At 44.0% G+C, this 26,668-nt stretch overlaps 1 protein-coding gene across 2 annotated transcripts in view; it reads left to right on the top strand.

The window, feature by feature from the left end:
• Positions 1 to 26,668, top strand: part of cnbd1 (cyclic nucleotide binding domain containing 1) — a 67,662-nt gene that overhangs the window by 29,031 nt on the left and 11,963 nt on the right. For both annotated transcript variants that reach the window (XM_041861920.1, XM_041861921.1), the window contains exons 5-8: positions 16,437 to 16,582; positions 20,243 to 20,340; positions 20,650 to 20,787; positions 21,015 to 21,147. In XM_041861920.1, coding sequence (XP_041717854.1) covers positions 16,437 to 16,582; positions 20,243 to 20,340; positions 20,650 to 20,787; positions 21,015 to 21,147 — 515 coding nt within the window. The remainder of the gene's footprint in view (positions 1 to 16,436; positions 16,583 to 20,242; positions 20,341 to 20,649; positions 20,788 to 21,014; positions 21,148 to 26,668) is intronic.

Here is a 26,668-nt window from a genome sequence, read left to right as displayed (position 1 = left end):
TAGTGGAGTTTGGAGTATGACTGTTTGAGGTTGTGGACAGGTGTCTTTTATACTGATAACAAGTTCAAACAGGTGCCATTAATACAGGTAACGAGTGGAGGACAGAGGAGCCTCTTAAAGAAGAAGTTACAGGTCTGTGAGAGCCAGAAATCTTGCTTGTTTGTAGGTGACCAAATACTTATTTTCCACCATCATTTGCAAATAAATTCATTAAAAATTCTACAATGTGATTTTCTGGAAAAAAAATTCTCAATTTGTCTGTCATAGTTGACGTGTACCTATGATGAAAATTACAGGCTTCTCTCATCTTTTTAAGTGGGAGAACTTGCACAATTGGTGGCTGACTAAATACTTTTTTCCCCCACTGTACATAGGCTATTCTCATTGACCAGTGGTGACATACTCTCTCTGTCCATTGCCATTGTAATCTACTGGGAAGACAAAATGTTCCCAAACTGGAGATTTTAAACGATGGAGAATCCTCCATCGTACAGAACTAGTTCCTGGCTGCACCTTACAAAAGGACAGTTTGAAATGCGTCAATTAAGATTACAATTTATATTACAACGTGCGCATAGGCTCTAGTTGTTGGAACGGAATAGCCTGAAATGTTTTGTTCACCTCAAATTTACTCAAGAGGCATACAACGCATAGCCTATTGTGTATATATATATTGTGACGTCACGAGAGGCTACACAGCTTTCAGCGGGATTGCTCAAGTAGTGCAAGGAGACAAGGTTCAAACAAAACAAGGATTTTATTATAGGTCTTGGGAAATTAACGAAAATATAACAAAATTCTGTTCTCTTGTGGCTCTTTAAGGGTTAACAGTTCAGGGATGTCTCTTCCACATCCAAAATCATAATTCTCACTCGCTCAGATAACTTTTCCCCAGCCTTACTGTAGTCCACGTTGCAGCTAGTGGCCAACCCAGCAAAAAAGTCCTTCCAAATGTCTCTCACGTATTTCCACAGGTGCATATATCCAAAGGTGAGTATTTCCCAAAGGTAAGTATCTCCAAATCCTTATATTCCTCATGGAAGTGGACGTGCAGCACTCTTGTCCTCCAGAGAGCCCAGGTTGGAGACTGTGTCTCTTCCCTCCCCAAACCTTCAGCTCATCAGCTCCTCATTTGTTTCAGCTGCGTGGGAAGATTGGCCATAGAGGGGTGGAGTTCCCGACCATACCAGCAGATGGAGCCATAGCTGTCTGGGTTTGCAGCCACCTCAGGGGGATGTAACGTCCCTCCCGGACACAGCCTCTCGTGACATCACACATCCCCCTCCTCGGGACCGACGTCCTCGTCGGGGTAAAGGCAGCGAAGAAGGCATCACGCCGGGAGAGGGCGTCCGCATTGCCGTGGTGCTTGCCCGACTGCTCTCTCTTCAACTCCTCCAACTCTAGGACCAGGGACTCAGCCTCCTGTTGTCTCTCCTTGAGTTTCTTACTGAACGCATCAGCCTTGGTTTTAGCAGAGTTTAGCTTCTGTTGAGCAGCTTTCAGTTCCTTCTCTCTCTCTGCCTCCGCATTCTTCATCTTGTTCTCCAACACCTTGTACTTCTCCTCTGCCTTCTTCTGGACCTCCTTACTACTGCGCAGGGTCTCCCTCACACTCCTCGATGGTCCTGCGCAGCCTCTCCAGCTCCTCCTGTTGCTTAGGGAACGAGCTCTGTTGGAGTTTAGCCTGGAGGATATCTAACTCTTCTGTCTTCATGTCTAACTGTTGCTTTAACAAAGCGATACCTCTCAGCGGTCCCCTTCAGACCAGACAGTTCTTTGTCCAGATTCTGTAGCTCCGTCTCTGTGTCGGTCTGGGCACCTGCCATCCCTATCAGAGCCCGGGCGGGAGTGAGTAACTCGGAGGATTGCACCGGAGCCTTCCCAGGATGAGTCTTGCCTCTCCGTTTCCGAGGTACTCGGGTTATCCTCTCCTGAGACTCTCTCCAGAGTGGGTAAAAGGCTGGGCAGTCTCGTCCAATTAGGACAGGGACGGGGAGGGAATCAACCACCCCCGCCCGTCGTGTGTATGGTTCCCCGTGTGCTGGTCATTGTAAGTTCAGTAATGGGGTATTCTCTGGTGTCCCCATGGACACAGGAAACTGGGAGGACTTTCCCCGGGGTCAGACACGTTGGGCCCACCAAATCCTTACGCACCAGGGTGGCCCGGCTACCAGAATCCAGTAAGGCCTCCACATCATGGTGATTCACAGTTACCGGGCAGGTGGGGGGTCGATCTGGGCCGCCATCTACGACTCCCAAGAGCGAGGCAAAACGGTGTGTGGGTGCTGAGCTGGAGGACTCCGCAGTGGGCATAGGTTCATCGGCTGGTTTCCCACACTGCCAGGAGATATGTCCCATCTCCCCACACCGGTAACACTGTCGAGTTTCCCCCCTCCTGGTGTACTCTTCTTGGACCCGTCTGGTTTCTGGCTCCCCCTGGAGCCGGGATAAGTCCTGACGTGGCTGGGTTCGAGACCTTGGGGTCCTTTGGACGGGTTCTTCCCATTTGTGGTGGGGCCGCACTCCTGGGGTCTTTTCGGGAAGCATTCAGCATCTCCGCTGTGGCCTGGTACTTTTCCACAGCTTCCACGGTCAGATCAGCCGTGGTCAAGGCCTGTTGACTGATGAACCGTTTTGCCTCATAAGGCAGGGCGCGTAGGTAACGATCCACCACAACGGCCTCCACCACCGCCGCTGCTGTATTCCTCTGCGGATCCAGCCATTTCCTTGCGATTCGGACAAGTTCATGCATCTGCGCCCGAGGAGGTTGGTCTGGTTGGAAGGTCCAGCTGTGAAAGCGCTGGGCCATACCAAACTTTGTGAGTCCATATCTGCTGAGGATCTCAGACTTCAGGGCATCATAGTCAGTAACCTGGTCAGGGCCCAGGTCCCGGACAGCATTCAGCGATTCCCCGGTTAGAAAGGGGGCTAACAGACCAACCCACTGTTGCTTGGGCCAGGCTTCCCTAGTGGCCGTGGCCTCAAATGCATGCAGGTATGCCTCAATGTCATCGGTAGCTCCCATCTTAGATATAAAGTCACTTGCCTTTATTGGGCGGGTATTTTGGACCACCCTCTGTCTCTGCAACTGCAATTCCTCTGCCTTCAGAAGGTTGGCTTTCTTTTGCTCCTCCAAGAGAGCCACGTTTGCTTGCATCTGGGCTTGCTGGCCAGCAACAAGGGCTTTCAATATGTCCTCCATTTCAGTCGGCGGGGGAGCCTACGGCCAACTTGGAAAACTGGGTGATCAAACCTTCGGTATCCTCCTCTGACATGCACTATTAACGCTTGAGCGTGCCCGTATTCTCCACCATCTGTGACGTCACGAGAGGCTACACAGCTTTCAGCGGGATTGCTCAAGTAGTGCAAGGAGACAAGGTTCAAACAAAACAAGGATTTTATTATAGGTCTTGGGAAATTAACGAAAATATAACAAAATTCTGTTCTCTTGTGGCTCTTTAAGGGTTAACAGTTCAGGGATGTCTCTTCCACATCCAAAATCATAATTCTCACTCGCTCAGATAACTTTTCCCCAGCCTTACTGTAGTCCACGTTGCAGCTAGTGGCCAACCCAGCAAAAAGTCCTTCCAAATGTCTCTCACGTATTTCCACAGGTGCATATATCCAAAGGTGAGTATTTCCCAAAGGTAAGTATCTCCAAATCCTTATATTCCTCATGGAAGTGGACGTGCAGCACTCTTGTCCTCCAGAGAGCCCAGGTTGCAGACTGTGTCTCTTCCCTCCCCAAACCTTCAGCTCATCAGCTCCTCATTTGTTTCAGCTGCGTGGGAAGATTGGCCATAGAGGGGTGGAGTTCCCGACCATACCAGCAGATGGAGCCATAGCTGTCTGGGTTTGCAGCCACCTCAGGGGGATGTAACGTCCCTCCCGGACACAGCCTCTCGTGACATCACAATATATACAGTGGGGGAAAAAAGTATTTAGTCAGTCACCAATTGTGCAAGTTCTCCCACTTAAAAAGATGAGAGAGGCCTGTAATTTTCATCATAGGTACACGTCAACTATGACAGACAAAATGAGAAAAATAATTCCAGAAAATCACATTGTAGGATTTTTAATGAATTTATTTGCAAATTATGGTGGAAAATAAGTATTTGGTCAATAACAAAAGTTTCTCAATACTTTGTTATATACCCTTTGTTGGCAATGACACAGGTCAAACGTTTTCTGTAAGTCTTCACAAGGTTTTCACACACTGTTGCTGGTATTCTGGCCCATTCCTCCATGCAGATCTCCTCTAGAGCAGTGATGTTTTGGGGATGTCGCTGGGCAACACAGACTTTCAACTCCCTCCAAAGATTTTCTATGGGGTTGAGATCTGGAGACTGGCTAGGCCACTCCAGGACCTTGAAATGCTTCTTACGAAGCCACTCCTTCGTTGCCCGGGGGGTGTATTTGGGATCATTGTCATGCTGAAAGACCCAGCCACGTTTCATCTTCAATGCCCTTGCTGATGGAAGGAGGTTTTCACTCAAAATCTCACGATACATGGCCCCATTCATTCTTTCCTTTACACGGATCAGTCGTCCTTGTCCCTTTGCAGAAAAACAGCCCCAAAGCATGATGTTTCCACCCCCATGTGTCACAGTAGGTATGGTGTTCTTTGGATGCAACTCAGCATTCTTTGTCCTCCAAACACGACGAGTTGAGTTTTTACCAAAAAGTTCTATTTTGGTTTCATCTGACCATATGACATTCTCCCAAACCTCTTCTGGATCATCCAAATGCACTCTAGCAAACTTCAGACGGGCCTGGACATGTACTGGCTTAAGCAGGGGGACACGTCTGGCACTGCAGGATTTGAGTCCCTGGCGGCGTAGTGTGTTACTGATGGTAGGCTTTGTTACTTTGGTCCCAGCTCTCTGCAGGTCATTCACTAGGTCCCCCCGTGTGGTTCTGGGATTTTTGCTCACCGTTCTTGTGACCATTTTGACCCCACGGGGTGAGATCTTGTGTGGAGCCCCAGATCGAGGGAAATTATCAGTGGTCTTGTGTGTCTTCCATTTCCTAATAATTGCTCCCACAGTTGATTTCTTCAAACCAAGCTGCTTACCTATTGCAGATTCAGTCTTCCCAGCCTGGTGCAGGTCTACAATTTTGTTTCTGGTGTCCTTTGACAGCTCTTTGGTCTTGGCCATAGTGGAGTTTGGAGTGTGACTGTTTGAGGTTGTGGACAGGTGTCTTTTATACTGATAACAAGTTCAAACAGGTGCCATTAATACAGGTAACGAGTGGAGGACAGAGGAGCCTCTTAAAGAAGAAGTTGCAGGTCTGTGAGAGCCAGAAATCTTGCTTGTTTGTAGGTGACCAAATACTTATTTTCCACCATAATTTGCAAATAAATTCATAAAAAAATCCTACAATGTGATTTTCTGGATTTCTTTTTCTCAATTTGTCTGTCATAGTTGACGTGTACCTATGACGAAAATTACAGGCCTCTCTCATCTTTTTAAGTGGGAGAACTTGCACAATTGGTGGCTGACTAAATACTTTTTTTCCCCACTGTATATATTTTTTGTATTCATTCGGGTTCACAGTGTTGACCGAACAGAGGTCCCTGGTACAAATACGTGTACCGTTACACCCCTACTATGTGTAAAGGATGTCACGCTGCTTGCTTAGTGAGTACCGCTTCCCCCTGATTCAGCTCATACAGAGACTCGGGACCTTTGCCTCGCAAACACACGTGACCGCCCTCGTGAAGTGTTCCAACCCATCAGGCCATTGGAAAAGGCCTTCTATAATTGCGCAAGAGGCGACACTTCAGGCTGAGGAGTGAGTTTCACAGATCCCCATCTGCTACATATGCTGTGTGTGAACATTAATGTAAGATCTACAGTATATGTGATATATATGTGTTCACAAAGGCTCTTAGTTTTTTCCCTCAGAATGAATTACACAGTGGCAGAAAGGTTCAAGGCTCTCTTGTCTTCTCCTCTCCACCCAAAGATTGATTGGCTCCCTTGCTCTGCACAGGCCGCAGGCATCAGCCATCTCTGATAAAGGTCTAAATGCTTTATAGCACAAATCTTATCACTGTGGTCCCCAAGACATTGCCTCTCTATGTCCCCTCTCCTATGGGAAGTGTATTGTGTGAGTGCTTAGTCAAAGACAAGGGTGTCCACTTCCCCCCCTATAATTTTCTTTCCCATTTTCGAAAAAAGTGCAGTTGAAAGAAGATAAAAATAAGAAAAGAAACAGAGATAGAGGCCATCGGAGCTGTGATTTGAGTCTTCCTGATTCGATTGATTACCTCGAAGGTCCGCCCCTGTTATCTTCAAAGCGGACTTTGAATTTGAATGAAGTTGGCTAGCCTAACACGCTTTTGTTATTTTTTTGCCCCGGCCGGCCATCTGAAGAAAAGTGCCTTGTGGCTCTAACTCCCAGACAGATAGCTCTTATCAAGCTCTTCTCTCCCCGTGATTTATGTCACTGGCTGGGTCCGCTTTAGGGGCAATTTTCCCCCAGCGTCCTCTGGAGATAGGCGAGAGGAAAGGAAGGTATTTGGTGGGGCGATAAGATGGTGATAGAGCGGCCGGAGCAGGCTGTAGGAGGCTGTAGATAAGGCTGATTACAGTTATTTGTGAGAAGAAAAAAAGCATTCGCTGCCGCTCCTCTCCTAAAAGCAAGGGTCCAGTGTTGAAACCAATCTGATAGGACTCTCGTCTTGTCTAAAGGCTCACAATGGTGATGACACTTTAAAAGCCTGTAAGCCAAGGAGAGTGCAGGCCAGGGTGTCTTCTCTCCTGAGCTTCCTGAACTTTGGTAAAAACGTTTGTCCTGATAAGACCTTGTAGACCAGCCATACTCAACTGGCAGACTGCAAGTTGAAAGCTCCGTTGGGCTTTCAACTTGCTGCTGTTGATGGTTGTAGAGGTAGAATGCACAAGGTGCAATTTCAACATTTGGAAGTGCATGGACAGTTTTCTCTTATGTCATTCACTGACAGACCCTCAAGCTATTTATAACCTGTCAGACATGTCCAGTTGATCAATTACTAGCCCATGTTAGCTAGATAGCTGGTTAGCCTAATTTACCAATCTAAATATTGTAGGTAATATGTCTAGATTTACAGTACCAGTCAAAAGTTTGGACACACCTACTCATTCAAGGGTTTTTCTTTATTATTGTAGAATAATAGTGAAGACATCAAAACTATGAAATAACATGTATGGAATCATGTAGTAAGCAAAAAAGTGTTAAACAAATCAAAATATATGTTATATTTGAGATTCTTCAAATAGCCACCCTTTGCCTTGATGACAGCTTTGCACACTCTTGGCATTCTCTCAACCAGCTTCAAATGGAATGAAGGAGTTCCCACATATGCTGAGCACTTGTTGGCTGCTTTTCATTCACTCTGCGGTCCGACTTATCCCAAACCATCTCAATTGGGTGGAGGTCGGGGGATTGTGGAGCCCAGGTAATCTGATGCAGCACTCCATCGCTCTCCTTCTTGGTCAAATAGCCCTTACACAGCCTGGAGGTGTGTTGTGTCATTGTCTTGTTGAAAAACAAATGATAGTCCCACTAAGCCCAAACCAGATGGGATGACGTATCACTGCAGAATGCTGTGGTAGCCATGCTGGTTAAGTGTGCCTTGAATTCTAAATATATCACAGACAGTGTCACCAGCAAAGCACCCCCTCACCATAACACCTCCTCCTCCATGCTTTACGGTGGGAAATACACATGCGGAGATCATCCGTTCAACCCCACCGCGTCTCACAAAGACACAGCGGTTGGAAAGAAAAATCTCAAATTTGGACTCCAGACCAAAGGACACATTTCCACCGGTCTAATGTCCATTGCTCGTGTTTCTTGGCCCATGCAGGACTTTTCTTATTATTGGTGTCCAACTGATTGGCTCAAACGCATTAAGAAGGAAAGAAATTCCACAAATTCACTTGAAAGAAGGCACACCTGTTAATTAAAATGTATTCCAGGTGACTACCTCATGCATGAAGCTGGTTAAGAGAATGCCAAGAGTGTGCAAAGCTGTCATCAAGGCAAAGAGTGGCTATTTGAAGAATCTCAAATATAAAATATATTTTGATTTGTTTAACACTTTTTTGGTTACTACATGATTCCATATGTGTTATTTCATAGTTTTGATGTCTTCACTATTATTCTACAATGTAAAAAATAGTAAAAATAAAGAAAAACTTGAATGAGTAGGTGTGTCCAAACTTTTGACTGGTAGTGTACGTGCCCAGGGGCCTCTACCCTCAGGGGGCCCCCATTTTGATTTTGGTGAGTCACAGGTATGATATGAACACACATAAGGCAACACATTTTTTGCTAGAATTGCAGGAAATCCGCAAACATTTCTGTCCTCCAACAAGAGGGGCGTGAACAGTTTGGGGGCGCATGGGTTGCGAGGTGGGGGTTTGTTACTACACCGATTAAATGACAATATCCATCCGGACCTTTGCCACTTAGGACATTTGTGTGACCTTACCTTCTCAAATAGTAGTTGAGTACCCCTGTTGTAGACCATTTGTGTGTTTTTGTTTTAATTTAGTAGAAAGCGGGAGAAAATTAGAAATGTGCTGCTTAGTAGGGCTGTGACGGTCATGGAATTTTGGATGACAGTAATTGGCCAGTCAAATGACTGCGGTCACCGTAATAACCGTTCGAATGGCCATTCTTTTTTATTTTTTGGCATATTTTCTCCTCTTTTACACTCCTGATTGTACAGTGGGAAAAAAAAGTATTTAGTCAGCCACCAATTGGGCATGTTCTCCCACTTAAAAAGATGAGAGAGGCCTGTAATTTTCATCATAGGTACACGTCAACTATGACAGACAAAATGAGAATTTTTTTTCCAGAAAATCACATTGTAGGATTTTAAATGAATGTATTTGCAAATTATGGTGGAAAATAAGTATTTGGTCAATAACAAAAGTTTCTCAATACTTTGTTATATACCCTTTGTTGGCAATGACACAGGTCAAACGTTTTCTGTAAGTCTTCACAAGGTTTTCACACACTGTTGCTGGTATTTTGGCCCATTCCTCCATGCAGATCTCCTCTAGAGCAGTGATGTTTTGGGGCTGTCGCTGGGCAACACGGACTTTCAACTCCCTCCAAAGATTTTCTATGGGGGTTGAGATCTGGAGACTGGCTAGGCCACTCCAGGACCTTGAAATGCTTCTTACGAAGCCACTCCTTCGTTGCCCGGGCAGTGTGTTTGGGATCATTGTCATGCTGAAAGACCCAGCCACGTTTCATCTTCAATGCCCTTGCTGATGGAAGGAGGTTTTCACTCAAAATCTCACGATACATGGCCCCATTCATTCTTTCCTTTACACGGATCAGTCGTCCTGGTCCCTTTGCAGAAAAACAGCCCCAAAGCATGATGTTTCCACCCCCATGCTTCACAGTAGGTATGGTGTTCTTTGGATGCAACTCAGCATTCTTTGTCCTCCAAACACGACGAGTTGAGTTTTTACCAAAAGTTATATTTTGGTTTCATCTGACCATATGACATTCTCCCAATCCTCTTCTGGATCATCCAAATGCACTCTAGCAAACTTCAGACGGGCCTGGACATGTACTGGCTTAAGCAGGGGGACACGTCTGGCACTGCAGGACCAAATACTTATTTTCCACCATAATTTGCAAATAAATTCATTACAAATCTTACAATGTGATTTTCTGGAGAAAAAAAATCTCAATTTGTCTGTCATAGTTGACGTGTACCTATGATGAAAATTACAGGCCTCTCTCATCTTTTTAAGTGGGAGAACTTGCACAATTGGTGGCTGACTAAATACTTTTTTTCCCCACTGTATGTGCCGCAATAGAAATATAATGAATAGAACAGGCATTCCCATTCAAGTCAATGATAGCATAATGGGTGGACTGGCGGACATTGCGAGTGTACCCATAGGAGCAAAGCAGGAAGTAAAATATGAGCTACAAAATGTGCTGTAATTTGTTGATTCAACTCAACTGACATTACAAAAAATACATTCCATTGCATGAGCCACATCAGTTAACATAATTTGAATGAAAATTCTACATCATCATGGAAAGTATTGAATCACAATACCAGGCAGCCATTGCATGTGTACCCATGAGTTTACCAGTAAAATTGCCAGGGTTAGAGATGTTTGCTGCTGCTGTTTCAGCAAGGAGCAAAGTTTCATCACGTTGTTAAGAGTCCTTGTTACTGCCAAGACGGCAGTAACATTGTTGTTTTATTTGATCAACAATGTGTCTTTCGATTCGGCTTGATCCGATGCTTGACTCAAATGCTAGATAGATTGAAAAAAGAGAATGCGAGTCAGGAGTGGAGCAGGCGGATGGACTGTGTCAGCATCCCTCCAGGCCTGAGCTAAACTGAGCTGAGCATCTCTCTCCCTCTCAATCCACCATGCTGTTCTCTGAGCCACAAACCCTCTGGTGTGTCCTCTACAGGATCTCTTCTCTCAGCTCCTCTAAGCACCACGGTTAGTGCAGCGTAGCCAGCAGCCCCCTTCGGCACAGCACCCCCACCCCGCGTCCCGCAAATTAATCTGCCACCCTGTTTACACAACCACCACTTTCTGTCTGCTCAGCTCCTCACTGTGTGTTTGTGAGAGAGAGCGGGAAAATAAATGAGGAGAAAGAACATTGCGTGTGTGTACGTGTCCGAGGCTACAAATCCTTGACGTTTGCAGAAATGACTTTTTCACACAAATAATTCAAGTCCTTCCCTGTCCTTCCAATGATAAACCTTCATCCAGTTAATTAGAAACTTATGGAAAGGGATTAGAGATAGCAATTACTATTATCATTGGAGAATTTATGATTAACACCAGCGTATGGAAATGTCATTGGAAGTCTTGGAATTGGTGGTGTAAAATATTTTACAGTACCAAAGTGACCCTCTTAGTTCATCCTTGTGATTTAGAACCCCACCTTTTTGATTATACATGTATCTTATAAGCTAGTACGTCGTAAATCAAGTTAGCTGTTTAAAGAATAGATTCTTCCTGAATATGACTGAGGACCATTGCAATGTAAGGGACAGACGTTTTAAGAAGGGATTCAGTTGAAAGGAAAAAACGACTGATATAATGTCTGTACTGTAAACATGTAGTACATGTGGCCCTAGGATTTCCAAGGACATCACTACTAGCTAACAACGAAGATATGTAATCAGATGCTCTGGGATGCACTAATAGGCCTTATCTGGATAATTGTGTGGAAGGAAGGCAGTGGTATACACATTTCAGACACCAAAGCATTCCAATGCCAAACCTCAGATGTGTCTGATGATGCAGCGTCAAGCAAGCAGGAAGTGCATAACTCTGGGTCAAAGGTCATGTTGGGGGCAGGGTACCGGGAAGTGAGAAGGCAGGGTGGAGGGGTGTTGTACTCTCAATGGCTGATGTGGAAGAGAGGGTAACATTTTTATAGATGTGGTCAAATATATTGGCACTCTTGCAATGGAACAGAATGTGCTATTTTTTCTTTTCAAAACTGGTTGAATGGCTATTTTTACCCTGTAGGCACCTGCAACTTACCACAGGTGAAATTGCACAGTAAATGAGAATCATTGCCTACAACTAAATTATTTTTGAATATTTTAGTCAAGGCCATTGTTTGACATTGATGTAAACATTTCTCAATTTCAGTGTTTTCAATTTCAACTTATTTTAGAAGAAATAGTGAATCATACAAGGGTGCCAATATATTTGACCGCATCTGTATGCCAGTAGTCTTCAGGTCTCAGACAAGGCTAGTCATCATACAGGTGTAGGTCACTGAACCACCTCCACCTACACAGACAGTAGGTCATCCGTCTATAGGCCTGTTGTAAAGACAGTCAATGAGGTTGAATGTAATGCTGCATCGCTTCCGACATGCAATGCGTCATTTGCTTGCAAGTCTCTCCCTTCCTCCTGATGTCAGAATAGATAGTACCACCACCCCGCCCATGTTAATTTATATTTCTCCCTTACACAGCTGCTATAGCAATCATTATGTGGTGAGGAAATGGAATACAGATGCCCATAGTCCCTTGATATTTCCCATGGGCTTAGTGTATACTGAGTACAGTGTGTGCATATGCATTGATTTAGATGTGATGTGTTTAGAATTATTAGCGCATCGCTGCTGAACCTTGAAATAGGCTGCTGTGATATTAACCAGAGCTCAGCATAAGTCACGCGTTACTATCAAAGATGAGACTCCTCGGGATGCTGGGTGGGTTACACCACTGACTTCACTGACCGTATAGGGAAGAGTTGTTGCAGTATCATGTACACATTTAAAAGGCGTTTAAAAAGGACAAGAACAATACAGACAAAGAATTCCCAGTGACAAATTTATAACAATTTCTATACGGTTTGAAAACTTAAAGCAGCAATCTGCAGTTCAAACAATAACAAAGCCCTCACCCACCTCTGTTTTGATAAAAAGCTGAGGAACGGGGCTGGAGAAATGTATAGACAGCTATGGATACAAGGACTTGCCATCCATCATTTTAAAATTATAGTTTTAACAATTTTTTGAGGCTATTTAGTGTTTGTTTAGATGTACATTGTTTACAAACATTGGAATAAAACAAGCTTGTATTTTAGGTTCTGATGGAGAACTACAGTTGAAGTAAGCTCATGAAACATGTATAAGTTATATTCTTCAAGAATCAATGGGTATATATAATGTGCCAATCGCAGATTCCACCTTTTTAATGGATGGATTAGGACATGACCCCGGGCCGTAAGGAGGGATATTACACATGGCACGAATGATTGTCTAGTCCCGTTTTTCATGCAAGCAGGTGACTGGCTGGCTTGTCATGTTTGTCTTTTTTAAGCTCTAAAGGGACGTAATTCAGATCTTAGACTTGTTCTATAAGTGTCATAAAGATGAGTGTTTTAAGCAGTTAACCGATAATAATAAGAATCTCACATTGTTATCATTCAGGAATAGCTAGAGGTGAGTGACTGGTGGCAGAAGTCTCAGTCTGAATGTGTGCGATCTTCAATCCCACAACCGTCTCTCACTGTTTAATACTTTTGTGCATTGGCTGTTCAATAGTTCAACAGGTTGTGTTTCTTCATAGTTCAGACAGTCTGACTCAAAGTGTTTGTGAATCATGGTGGGAGACACCACAATAGCACCCATCTAAACAATGCCTTCTGGAGAGTGAGGGTGAAGTCGCTTCCTTCCCGGTCTCGTCTCTCAAAGCGGTCTGTCTCAGTTGTGATTGACTTGAATCTGAGATGAGGGCACAGTTTCTCTGTCTTTTTACCTGCTGCTCTCCTGCCGTCTCTCTCTGACTCACTCGATTACCACAATATATACACAAACACGTACACACACTCACACATACACCAGGCTGTTTTAAGGGGTCATTTGATTGATAGTTCTGACCTTTTCTGGCCTCAGACAGACTGACACGTCAGCGTCATAATTGCCCTGTCATCATCATCTCTCCATATTTGTGAATAGAGAGAGAGAGAAATGAGAGGTAGATAGAGATAGAGAGATAGAGAAATGAGAGGTAGATAGAGAGATATAGAAATGAGAGAGGTAGATAGAGAGAGCTAGAGAAATGAGAGAGGTAGATAGAGAGATAGAGAAATGAGAGAGGTAGATAGAGAGATAGAGAAATGAGAGAGGTAGATGGAGAGAGCTAGAGAAATGAGAGAGGTAGATAGAGAGATAGAGAAATGAGAGGTAGATAGAGAAAGAGAAGTGAGAGAGGTAGATAGAGAGCTAGAGAAATGAGAGAGGTAGATAGAGAGAGCTAGAGAAATGAGAGGTAGATAGAGATATAGAGAAATGAGAGAGGTAGATAGAGAGAGATAGAGAAATGAGAGAAGTAGATAGAGAGAGAGAAATGAGAGCGATAGAGAGATAGAGAAATGAGAGAGGTAGATAGAGAGATAGAGAAATGAGAGAGGTAGATAGAGAGATAGAGAAATGAGAGAGGTAGATAGAGAACTGAGAGAGGTAGATAGAGAGATAGAGAAATTAGAGAGGTAGATAGAGAGATAGAGAAATGAGAGAGGTAGATAGAGAGATAGAGAAATGAGAGAGGTAGATAGAGAGATAGAGAAATGAGAGAGGTAGATGGAGAGATAGAGACATGAGAGAGGTAGATAGAGAGATAGAGAAATGAGAGAGGTACAGTGGGGAAAAAAGTATTTAGTTAGCCACCAATTGTGCAAGTTCTCCCACTTAAAAAGACGAGAGAGGCCTGTAATTTTCATCATAGGTACACGTCAACTATGACAGACAAAAATGAGAAAAAAAATCCAGAAAATCACATTGTAGGATTTTTAATGAATTTATTTGCAAATTATGGTGGAAAATAAGTATTTGGTCACCTACAAACAAGCAAGATTTCTGGCTCTCACAGACCTGTAACTTCTTCTTTAAGAGGCTCCTCTGTCCTCCACTCGTTACCTGTATTAATGGCACCTGTTTGAACTTGTTATCAGTATAAAAGACACCTGTCCACAACCTCAAACAGTCACACTCCAAACTCCACTATGGCCAAGACCAAAGAGCTGTCAAAGGACACCAGAAACAAAATTGTAGACCTGCACCAGGCTGGGAAGACTGAATCTGCAATAGGTAAGCAGCTTGGTTTGAAGAAATCAACTGTGGGAGCAATTATTAGGAAATGGAAGACATACAAGACCACTGATAATCTCCCTCGATCTGGGGGCTCCACGCAAGATCTCACCCCGTGGGGTCAAAATGATCACAAGAACGGTGAGCAAAAATCCCAGAACCACACGGGGGACCTAGTGAATGACCTGCAGAGAGCTGGGACCAAAGTAACAAAGCCTACCATCAGTAACACACTACGCCGCCAGGGACTCAAATCCTGCAGTGCCAGACGTGTCCCCCTGCTTAAGCCAGTACATGTCCAGGCCCGTCTGAAGTTTGCTAGAGTGCATTTGGATGATCCAGAAGAGGATTGGGGAGAATGTCATATGGTCAGATGAAACCAAAATAGAACTTTTTGGTAAAAACTCAACTCGTCGTGTTTGGAGGACAAAGAATGCTGAGTTGCATCCAAAGAACACCATACCTACTGTGAAGCATGGGGGTGGAAACATCATGCTTTGGGGCTGTTTTTCTGCAAAGGGACCAGGACGACTGATCCGTGTAAAGGAAAGAATGAATGGGGCCATGTATCGTGAGATTTTGAGTGAAAACCTCCTTCCATCAGCAAGGGCATTGAAGATGAAACGTGGCTGGGTCTTTCAGCATGACAATGATCCCAATCACACCGCCCGGGCAACGAAGGAGTGGCTTCGTAAGAAGCATTTCAAGGTCCTGGAGTGGCCTAGCCAGTCTCCAGATCTCAACCCCATAGAAAATCTTTGGAGGGGAGTTGAAAGTCCGTGTTGCCCAGCGACAGCCCCAAAACATCACTGCTCTAGAGGAGATCTGCATGGAGGAATGGGCCAAAATACCAGCAACAGTGTGTGAAAACCTTGTGAAGACTTACAGAAACCGTTTTACCTGTGTCATTGCCAACAAAGGGTATATAACAAAGTATTGAGAAACTTTTGTTATTGACCAAATACTTATTTTCCACCATAATTTGCAAATACATTCATAAAAAATCCTACAATGTGATTTTCTGGATTTTTTTCTTCTCAATTTGTCTGTCATAGTTGACGTGTACCTATGATGAAAATTACAGGCCTCTCTCATCTTTTTAAGTGGGAGAACTTGCACAATTGGTGGCTGACTAAATGCTTTTTTCCCCACTGTAGGTAGAGAGGTAGATAGAGAGATAGAGAAATGAGAGAGGTAGATAGAGAAATGAGAGAGGTAGATAGAGAGAGATAGAGAAATGAGAGAAGTAGATAGAGAGAGAGAGAGAAATGAGAGAGATATAGAGAGATAGAGAAATGAGAGAGGTAGATAGAGAGATAGAGAAATGAGAGAGGTAGATAGAGAGATAGAGAAATGAGAGAGGTAGATAGAGAAATAGATAAATGAGAGGTAGATAGAGAGATAGAGAAATGAGAGGTAGTTAGAGAGATAGAGACATGAGAGAGGTAGATAGAGAGATAGAGAAATGAGAGAGGTAGATAGAGAGATAGAGAAATGAGAGGTAGATAGAGAGATAGAGAAATGAGAGGTAGATAGAGAGATAGAGACATGAGAGAGGTAGATAGAGAGATAGAGAAATGAGAGAGGTAGATCATCTTGGCCAGGTCGCAGTTGTAAATTAGAACCTGTTCTCAACTGGCTTACCTGGTTAAATAAAGGTGAAATAAAAAAAATAAAAAATAAAAAGATAGAGAAATGAGAGAGGTAGATCATCATCACCACCGTGCTCCCATGCATGCTCACAAATACACAGTGTGTGGTCATTTTTTTCCTGAGTATTGAACAATTTTGTATTTTCTCTCTCTGTGTGTGTGTGTGTGTGTTGTTGTTGTCAGCCCTATAGAGCGGTCCCAGTTGGAGCACCATGCCATCCATAAGATGCTGAAGGTGTTCCCGTGTCTGACAGCCCACCTCTCCAGACAGGAGTTACAGCAGATCAGCACCATCGCCATCATAGAGACCTGGGATAGGGCACAGATCAGTGAGTCACACGCACATACACACCATATTCCTCTTGCATTGTGAACTCAAACATGCTCTAGCATTCGCAGGATATCGTTTTGTCTTTGGAAAACTCCCTGCATTTTCCTGAATACTGCATTGACACATAAATGCATAAAAACACTGACTTATTTAGAGCGCTTTCTCACACAAACACAGAGAGAGATAAATACTCATACAGGTTTTTATAAGACCTTGATTCTGTTCTCAGATATTCCTTCTAGTCCATTCCCATGGTCTTTAACAGGAGATGCTTTCTATCAGAGAGCTCACAGTCAGTGTTATAGCTACTGTTTGTCTTAAGAAGTACTGGAGGGCTGTACAGATGCTGATGTTATTGATTGAGACAGCAGTATTCCAGCTCTGTAGACCTCAATCATCCTAAATTCACCATCTATTATTCATGCTATTCAACAGTCATCTGAGTACATCACACTGTGCTTCTAGGCTGTTCTATCCATCACATTTAGCTGGCGGAGGCTGGTGAGGATAGACAAGCACAACAAACTCTCATCATGCATGCCTAAGCTGATACATACACACGGTTATACATTATGCATAATGTGCATGCACACACAAACACCCTTCACCCTCACCCCAACACACACCCCTTCACCCCAAAAAGTACATCCCTCCCTTCACACCCCTGCCCACAGTGCATCTGGCTGTGAACATACAGTTTTGAATAGGTTGAGGCTTCTTGCCTCCCTCCTGTGAGGCCTGACTAGTTTCACAAGAGCAGTTTTATCTGGTTCCGTTTCTTTTCATCATTCATCCCTCATACACCGTGTGTGCATGCACCGATTTGGGCAGATTGAAGCACCCCTAGCTGCTCTCTGAGATAGAACATCTACAAGTGGTGGTGAGATATGCAGCAGAGCACCACAGGGAAAAATAGAAGCTGCATGTATATGAAACTCTGCGATGCGGTTTGGCTTCTGAAATGACTGTCATCCATGGAGGCAGGCAGCACTATCAACGGAATGCTTAGACTCAATCCCCTCTCCTGTTATGTTTGATTTGGTGGTTGGATATTGCTTTTCTGTTATCTTTCACAGGCGCTTGAGTCGGGAGGCTGATACTTTTTTAGATTTTGATGGAGGGGAGAGAAGTACTCTACACTCTAGAGAGGGAAATTAATACTTTAAATAAATTGATATTGCCTTATGTATATATATACAGTGGGGAGAACAAGTATTTGATACACTGCCGATTTTGCAGGTTTTCCTACTTACAAAGCATGTAGAGGTCTGTAATTGTTATCATAGGTACACTTCAACTGTGAGAGACGGAATCTAAAACAAAAATCCAGAAAATCACATTGTATGATTTTTAAGTAAATAATTTGCATTTTATTGCATGACATAAGTATTTGATCACCTACCAACCAGTAAGAATTCCGGCTCTCACAGACCTGTTAGTTTTTCTTTAAGAAGCCCTCCTGTTCTCCACTCATTACCTGTATTAACTGCACCTGTTTGAACTCGTTACCTGTATAAAAGACACCTGTCCACACACTCAATCAAACAGACTCCAACCTCTCCACAATGGCCAAGACCAGAGAGCTGTGTAAGGACATCAGGGAAGAAATTGTAGACCTGCACAAGGCTGGGATGGGCTACAGGACAATAGGCAAGCAGCTTGGTGAGAAGGCAACAACTGTTGGCGCAATTATTAGAAAATGGAAGTAGTTCAAGATGACGGTCAATCACCCTCGGTCTGGGGCTCCATGCAAGATCTCACCTCGTGGGGCATCAATGATCATGAGGAAGGTGAGCAATCAGCCCAGAACTACACGGCAGGACCTGGTCAATGACCTGAAGAGAGCTGGGACCACAGTCTCAAAGAAAACCATTAGTAACACACTACGCCGTCATGGATTAAAATCCTGCAGCGCACGCAAGGTCCCCCTGCTCAAGCCAGCGCATGTCCAGGCCCATCTGAAGTTTGCCAATGACCATCTGGATGATCCAGAGGAGGAATGGGAGAAGGTCATGTGGTCTGATGAGACAAAAATAGAGCTTTTTGGTCTAAACTCCACTCGCCGTGTTTGGAGGAAGAAGAAGGATGAGTACAACCCCAAGAACACCATCCCAACCGTGAAGCATGGAGGTGGAAACATCATTCTTTGGGGATGCTTTTCTGCAAAGGGGACAGGACGACTGCACCGTATTGAGGGGAGGATGGATAGAGCAATGTATCGCGAGATCTTGGCCAACAACCTCCTTCCCTCAGTAAGAGCATTGAAGATGGGTCGTGGCTGGGTCTTCCAGCATGACAACGACCCGAAACACATAGCCAGGGCAACTAAGGAGTGGCTCCGTAAGAAGCATCTCAAGGTCCTGGAGTGGCCTAGCCAGTCTCCAGACCTGAACCCAATAGAAAATCTTTGGAGGGAGCTGAAAATCCGTATTGCCCAGCGACAGCCCCGAAACCTGAAGGATCTGGAGAAGGTCTGTATGGAGGAGTGGGCCAAAATCCCTGCTGCAGTGTGTGCAAACCTGGTCAAGACCTACAGGAAACGTATGATCTCTGTAATTGCAAATAAAGGTTTCTGTACCAAATATTAAGTTCTGCTTTTCTGATGTATCAAATACTTATGTCATGCAATAAAATGCAAATTATTTACTTAAAAATCATACAATGTGATTTTCTAGATTTTTGTTTTAGATTCCGTCTCTCACAGTTGAAGTGTACCTATGATACAAATTACAGACCTCTACATGCTTTGTAAGTAGGAAAACCTGCAAAATCGGCAGTGTATCAAATTCTTGTTCTCCCCACTGTATACATATATATATATTTTATTTGTATGTATTTATATATTTGAATAGATTTATGCAATCATTTTATATTACATTAAATCTTGTGCAATCTTGGAAAATATATGTTTTGCCTGAATGAATATTTGAGAGAAGCGATTAATATCTAGTTATATCAGATTATGTCGACATAACCAACATAACACAAAACAAATCCAGACAATTTATATCACTCTGGCTCATTAGTTTTGTATGAATAGAGGTGTCTGCATACAATAAAGCACCAACCCTTGAAACCAGACATCTACCAATATATTCACAGGATAATGAGTGGCAATTTGTACAAGTTGATAAAACAGCAGAGATCCTTTTCCTTGTCAGACCCCATAATCACCCACACATTGTCAAATGTGGAAGCAAAACTATCTAATGAAAATCTAAGCTCATACTTTGACAGAGACTTAGCTAGCTATACTCCTTGGTTAAATATCAGCTGTTTTTGATTCAGAGCATCTGATCGATTTGTCTAGACCAGATTGTCGATCTTGGATACTTTCTGCAATTTGAAAGGTATTGCTTTTTTTATTTATGAAACGGGAAAGATGATGGCAAAGGGAATGTTTAATGTCTGAGACGTGTGATGTGATAGGCTATTTGAAACGTTCTGAAAAGACGAGACCGGTGCATTTGGGATAATTGTTTTGTCTACTATGGTGTACTTGTCCAAAGTAGTGCAGAATAGGGTGCCATTTGGGACGCAGGCAGAGTCTGTGATGTTCTGGGATGTTCCTCTATGTGATGGACAGATAGAGGCGTTTCTTTACTTTTTTGTTTTTATTTCACTTCAATAGCACTTTAACATCCCTTCCCTCCTGCAGTATTTGGACACAATGGATTCTACCTCATCCTGAAAGGTTCAGTAACTCCATACACTCAAGAAACATCCAAGGAGGCTGTCGATCCAAAGGGTTCGGTGGTAAGCAACGACACCATGGCATTGCCACAATGTTACTCCAGAGTGTTAAAGATGGAATCTGCAGTCGGGGGAAACAGCGCAAAAGGCCGCCCCACCACCATTGTTATTGTTTTTATTGCCGAGCTGTCGCACAGCATGGTAAAACGTCGCACAGCATGGTAAAAGCGGAAAAAACAGTGTTCATTGTTTGCTGTAACTTCTCTGTTGTAATATCGCAATCGAATGTAGCTGTTTCACCATTAAGGATTCCAGCTTTAAGGTCTTTTCCCAGTTTTGGTTGGTTGATTGATTGATTGCGTGTTTCACCAGATAGGTGTGGGTTGCAGCTTTGGATCATTTGAACCCCCTGCAGTTACTGAGGCAGGCATCACCATCCAGTGTACGTTAACACAGGAACCCTGCGAGATCCTCAAAATCTCCCACTCAGGCTACGCCAAGCTGAAGAAGGTGAAGGATCTACATTTACTATCCAAAACGAATATGCTACATACCTGATTTAAATGCATACCAGCATATGTGACTGTATTAATCAACCACAAATACAAGTTACTTATACTCCCACATTTTCAATTTCTTTAGACAAGTCCTCAATGTCTTCAACTTTATTTGTACACTAAGACGTGTCCTTTCCCGCTGTCTTGAATCTGTATTGTGCTGTATGTCTCTTGTTGTAGGAGATCCTGGCCCAGAACTATGCTCTGAAGGAATCTCTGATCCAGGGTTGTCACTTCTACTTGCAGTGGCCCAAGCTCTCCATCGATAGGCTGGCCAACCTCATCCAGATGAAGAACTTACCAGCTAATCACGGTACAGTTCAGTAATAATCTCCCCTCAGTCAGCCAATCACGGTAAACCCATCTCTCAGTCAGCCAATCACGATACAGTAATACCCTCAGTGAGCCAATCACGGTAATACCTGCCTCGCAGTCAGCCGATCATGGTAGTACATGGTAATTCCATAGTGCATGGGAGTTAGGCTATATGTTCCTGTAATGAATAATATATGTTCTATTTTCTGCACATTCATCCCTATATGAGTTAAATTAAATCCCTTTGTTGGTTTTTATCTGGGAAAATATGATACATCATGTATGTAATATGTCTTTGTAATGTGTGCCAGTTTTTTTATGACATCTTTATTTGTCAGTAATTAGGTACAGACACTGTATGCTTCATTGAAAACAAGATAGACTTAGACCTAGACGCAGATGGTTGCATTTGAAACAGAGGTTGCTACAGTATACCACAAGATCTTAACAGCTTCAATACACTATCAAAGGGACATGAGCGGCTTGTGCATTATGTTCCCCGCCCTAGTTTGTGCCGTCTGCCAAGCAAGCAAACACAAACAAGGCAACAGTAAACATGTCGTACCCCACGAATGATGCAGTGCCTCTCTTGGGCAAATCAGTGTAATTAGTGTAAATGACGGCTCTCTATGGCAAGACGGATCATTCACCCAAGTTTTGGCAAAATCGGGCCAGTGGTGTCTGAGATTTCATGTGGGACTAACGTACCTACAGTTGATTACTATAGCACCCCCTTGGGCCAATCAATGTAATTTTGTAAATGCCGGATCACTCACCAATTTCATCACTCTGAGTCAAACAGATCAAGAGATATAAACATGTGCCCGTTATAGCGCCACCGGGTGGTCGATATGAATGTTCTTGCATATGTTTAGTGATATCCTTGACTCATTTATATTCATTTATGTGCCAGTGCACGCCAACTTGAATGTTTATTCGTCAATCGTTGTTTTAAGTAGTAGTCTGGAAAACATTGCGTTGAGAGACCTTTGTCCATAGATGTCACATATCAAGTTTCGTGCAGATTGGTCATTCGGTGCCAGAAGAGTAGCGTTTAAATTTTTCTTCACAAAATTATAAATGGCAAAAAGTCCATCATGGCGGACCTTATGGGTCCCTGAGGAAATGTATTCTTTGTGAGGAGAGGGACCTATGTACCAAATTTCATGACTTTAGGTTAAACGGGGTGAGGGGCGCACCTTTTAAAGTTTGCATTTTCAATCTCTTGTTATAGCGCCACCATCTGGCCAATCAGTGTAATTATTGTAAATGCCAGATCTCTATGGCAAGACGCATCATTCAATCGCGTGTGACTAACGTACTAACGGACAGAGACAGATGCACAGTCCCCTCCCCAATATAATTTGGGTCAACAAATCCATCCTCTACTTCTGCCTTTCCACAGCACTCTCACTCTCTTTCTCTTCCCTTTCTCTCTAGCCTCTCTCTCTATCTATCCCTATTCCATCTTTAGATGTAGTCGAGGCGACAGGAGAGCATATGGTGAACGTTGAATGGAGACGTTACGCAGTGCAGCTAAAGGCGTCGTACCAAATGCTTTATATCAAACACTTAACTCAGAACCTTGTCTTTTCAACTCAGAACCTTGTCTTTTCAACTCAGAACCTTGTCTTTTCCACTACTTGTATAGCATGTCATCATCACTGATCCCCTCCCTCTTCTCTCACCTTTCTTCTTGTCTTTTAACGGTGGAGGGAGAAGGAGAAGGGGGGCCTGGGCCTCCATACACCTCCAAAATGAGACTATACTCTCTCTATCCCCATTTTCCTCTTCATCCCCTTCCTCTGAATGCAATGATACATTCCCTTTATCAGACGGAGAGTGAAAGAAAAAAATGGTGGGTGGGTGTGTGCGTGCGTGCGAGCATGTGTGTGCATCTGCTAGTGATTGGATATGTTGGTTGGAGGGTAAGGGTGGGGTATAGGATAGTATCATACTGTCAAACAATAGGATCTCATCGCAGGCTGGAATAAGCAGAGCGAGTGGTGTATGCTCTGTGTGCCGCTTGTTGATTGCTGTAGGGCCGATCTCTAGCCCTATTTACCCAGAGGGAAGCTGAGGCTAGCCAGCCGTCTGGATCTGGCTGGATCTCAGTTTATGTATCCTTGATAGATGAAAGGTCTGCCTGGAGGGCAGGACTCCTGTCCTCAGGTCTGTACAGATGAATGGCTTGTTTACCTGCTGCTGACTATGATCAGAGGCCTAGTCTGCCTCCCAAATTGCACCTTATTCCCTATTTAGTGCACTACTACCCATAGGGCTTTGGTCAAAGGTAGTGCACTATATAGGGAATAGGGTGCCATTTGTAATTCAGCCCTATAACACAATATCCCTATGTGTCCTCTAGTTTGGCCTCTGACATATGGAGAGGATACCTTAACCATCTGGCTTACCTGCCTGCCATGTTAACCTATACGGACGCCTAAGCCTGTCTCTCGATCCCCAACAGGCTACTTGATCACCTTGATTGATCACCTTGATTGACTCCATTTAGATGCTTCTGTGGCTTTGAGAGGGATAGTGTTTCATGTGGACAGCTGGACTGGCTGGAGCGTGAAGGGCGTGAGAGCAGAATGAAGCCACCATAGAGATATTCAACTACTGTCTGAACAGACAAGAACTCTGGAGGTTAGGCCTGGTCATGACATTTGGGGCCATCTCAATTTGGGGCACCTCTGTTAAAGTAATAGCCATTTTAACATTTTGATGCATCCTAAATCTCTCTATGACCCCTTCCCTCACATCTGTTATGTCAGCTCCTATATACGGTACTGTAGGTGACATTTACAAGTCAGTGGAGAAAGACCGTGTTACAGAAGGCTATGACCTCACCACTGCAGGGGGACTCTTCTTCTCAGAGGGATGTGTGTCTAACTCTGGTGTTAACACTTCATGTCACCACAGGCACAACTGTCCTACAGTAGCTGCTTCAAGTGTCCACACACTGATCCATTGTCTCTATGAGATGACCTAAGTCACAGGCTGACTTGCCGACTGGCTGGCTGGTTGCTTTAACGTCGCCAACAGCTGTCCTGGCTGGCTCTGGTCCATCCAGTACCCTTTTTACACTATCATGCTTTTCACATTGTCCTTTCCAACATGGTTCAAGCAACTATGGAACTGTAGTTGCGCAACCAAGCCAGGTTCGGCTTGGCTCGGTAGTGTAAAAAGGGTACATTCATTTCCGTTCTGGCTCCAACACAACAGACAAAGCAGTCTGGTTGGAGACCAAGGCGTTTTCCCACGCAAGGCCTTTTCAGAAAGTCAGACAGACAAGACTGTCGGTATGGGAATACTGTGTCCCCATCCCAGACAGTCATGCTTGTCCAAGAGCTCTCCTCTGGAATGTAGTCCACTAACGCAAGCACGCGCGTACAAACACACACACTGCACATAGTCTGGGAGATTGTTTTACATTGATTGTTCACGGGGATCAAACAACCAGCCGGTATCTTAATCCAAGCAAGAGATGGATTACATTACACTGTGTGACTGTGTGTGTAAAGTGGCTGATGGATATTTTCATGATGGTGCATGGCATGAATGAAACATGTTTTCAGGGTATTGTAAAGAGTTGAGTGATTCGCCATGCCTTTAGCTTAGTCTTACATACTCGCATACGTCTTGAGCGAGGAATCCTGTTACACTTAATTGAATATGACCGCTCTGCTTTATGATGTACGTTCAATGCCTCCGAGGCCTACAGGTAGAATAGCGGTTGATCACAAGCAGATAAGTATACTTTTCCACTTCCCGGAATCTGGTTAAGCCAAGACAATTTTGGCGTATGCTGGTAATATAAAATAAAATGGTTAATTTAGAAAGTATCCCTTTCCTTCCGTTGTGGGCATTTCCTCCTTCAATAATTCTCAGCTGTCATCTTCGTGCCCTTCTCACCCCTCTTCGCCCACCTCACCCTCCTCCACTTCTCCAAACTGTGGCAAGGCTCTACTATCCATCATTGGCTGATTATTGTTTCAGAGAGCTCATTACAGTAGACGAGGGCCAAAAAACAGACTAATAACTAACTATTAGGGCCCTATTAGAGTGGCTAATTCAACCCCTATTTGGGTTTCCTCCCTCCGTCCCTATAGACAATGAATGAGGTCTACCACAGTGTTTGGATAAAACTCCCTCCCGAATCTTTGTCTGTCTGACGCATGAATGCACATGCACACACAGAGGAGAGGAGAGAGGGTTTGGCTGTCCCCCATCACACCAGTAAAAAATCTGCCATTAACTACACATTCGTTGTGTGACAATCAAAAGTCTGTCAGGCACCAATTTAAACGTTAAAGGGAGAGGACAGGCAGGCTAGAGAAGATACAGCTTGTCAGTCAAGAGGTACTATCAGCAACAGGAAAGGTTATGGACTGCACGCTTGTTGTTTTAATTTCACGGTAGATGCTGTATGCTTGGAGATATAGTAAGCACAGCCAATGCACTCTGATGTATGGGAAAATCATACCAAAGACGACCTCACACTAACCCTGCCATCCAGCAGTTTATCCTAAACACCCTGCACATTGCCTATCTTTCAATACAGACATGGTCACTAAAGTAACCTGATCGCCAGGGCAAAACAGCCTTCTCACTAATGTCTGACGGCATTTTGAGTGAATCTTGGCCCCAGCCTGTTCTGGAGAGAAGATTGACTATGACTGTGTTAGAAATTACACCTAGTTCCCTATAAAGTGCACTACTTTTGACCAGAGCCCTATGCGTCTTGGTCAAAAGTAGTGCACTAGGGTATAGTGTGATATTTGGAACACAGTCTATGACAGAGAGTTGGAGCAGACAGACACAGTCCAGGGGATCCTACAGGGTAATTTCCCAGGTGAGGCCCTGTTAACTGTTTGATTATTCTGGGGCCTGAGTGAGTGAGAAAGGTCAAAGGGAATCTTGAGGTTCTGAGGTCTTGAATAAATGCTGCCAAGCGTTTCATTCGAATAGGCCGGGATGAAATTAGGCCCGAGAATGACACACACACACACACACACACACAGACACACACACACACACACACAGCATCAATGCATGACTCCCCTGGTGCTCCCCCAGTGATATCTACCGCTGTACATGAGGCTGGGCCCTCCCGTCCTGTCAGCACACATAACAAATGGTCCCTGTTTGTCCAACTTTCCCCTACATAGAGATAGGGTTTAAAAACACCTGTCAGCACTGATATACAGTGTTTCTCTTAGCCGTTAAAGGCTAGAGGGCCGTAAATCAATAGAATGCTCACCTCCCAATGCACACAACCCAAAGATTTGTCACATGAAGAAATAATCCTCCAGTCCAGACTTTGGGGCTTCTTGCTAAAGCAGAGATGACTTCTTCAGTCATTTACAGTGTAGCCTACTTTTTTTTCACACTACTTTTGGTTGATTTTCTCGGTTGTGATGCATTTGTCAAAGAAGTGGTGGATTGGGTGTTGCTGTGGGGGTTAGTAGGATGTTGTGTGTGTGTGTTAGTGTGTGCAGTAACCCCAAGAGTGT

This window comes from Coregonus clupeaformis, chromosome 34 (genome assembly GCF_020615455.1).
Source record: "Coregonus clupeaformis isolate EN_2021a chromosome 34, ASM2061545v1, whole genome shotgun sequence".
Classification (NCBI taxonomy): domain Eukaryota; kingdom Metazoa; phylum Chordata; class Actinopteri; order Salmoniformes; family Salmonidae; genus Coregonus; species Coregonus clupeaformis.
The sequence above is the reverse complement of the archived record's forward strand: the minus strand, read 5'-3'. Positions and strand labels throughout refer to the sequence as shown.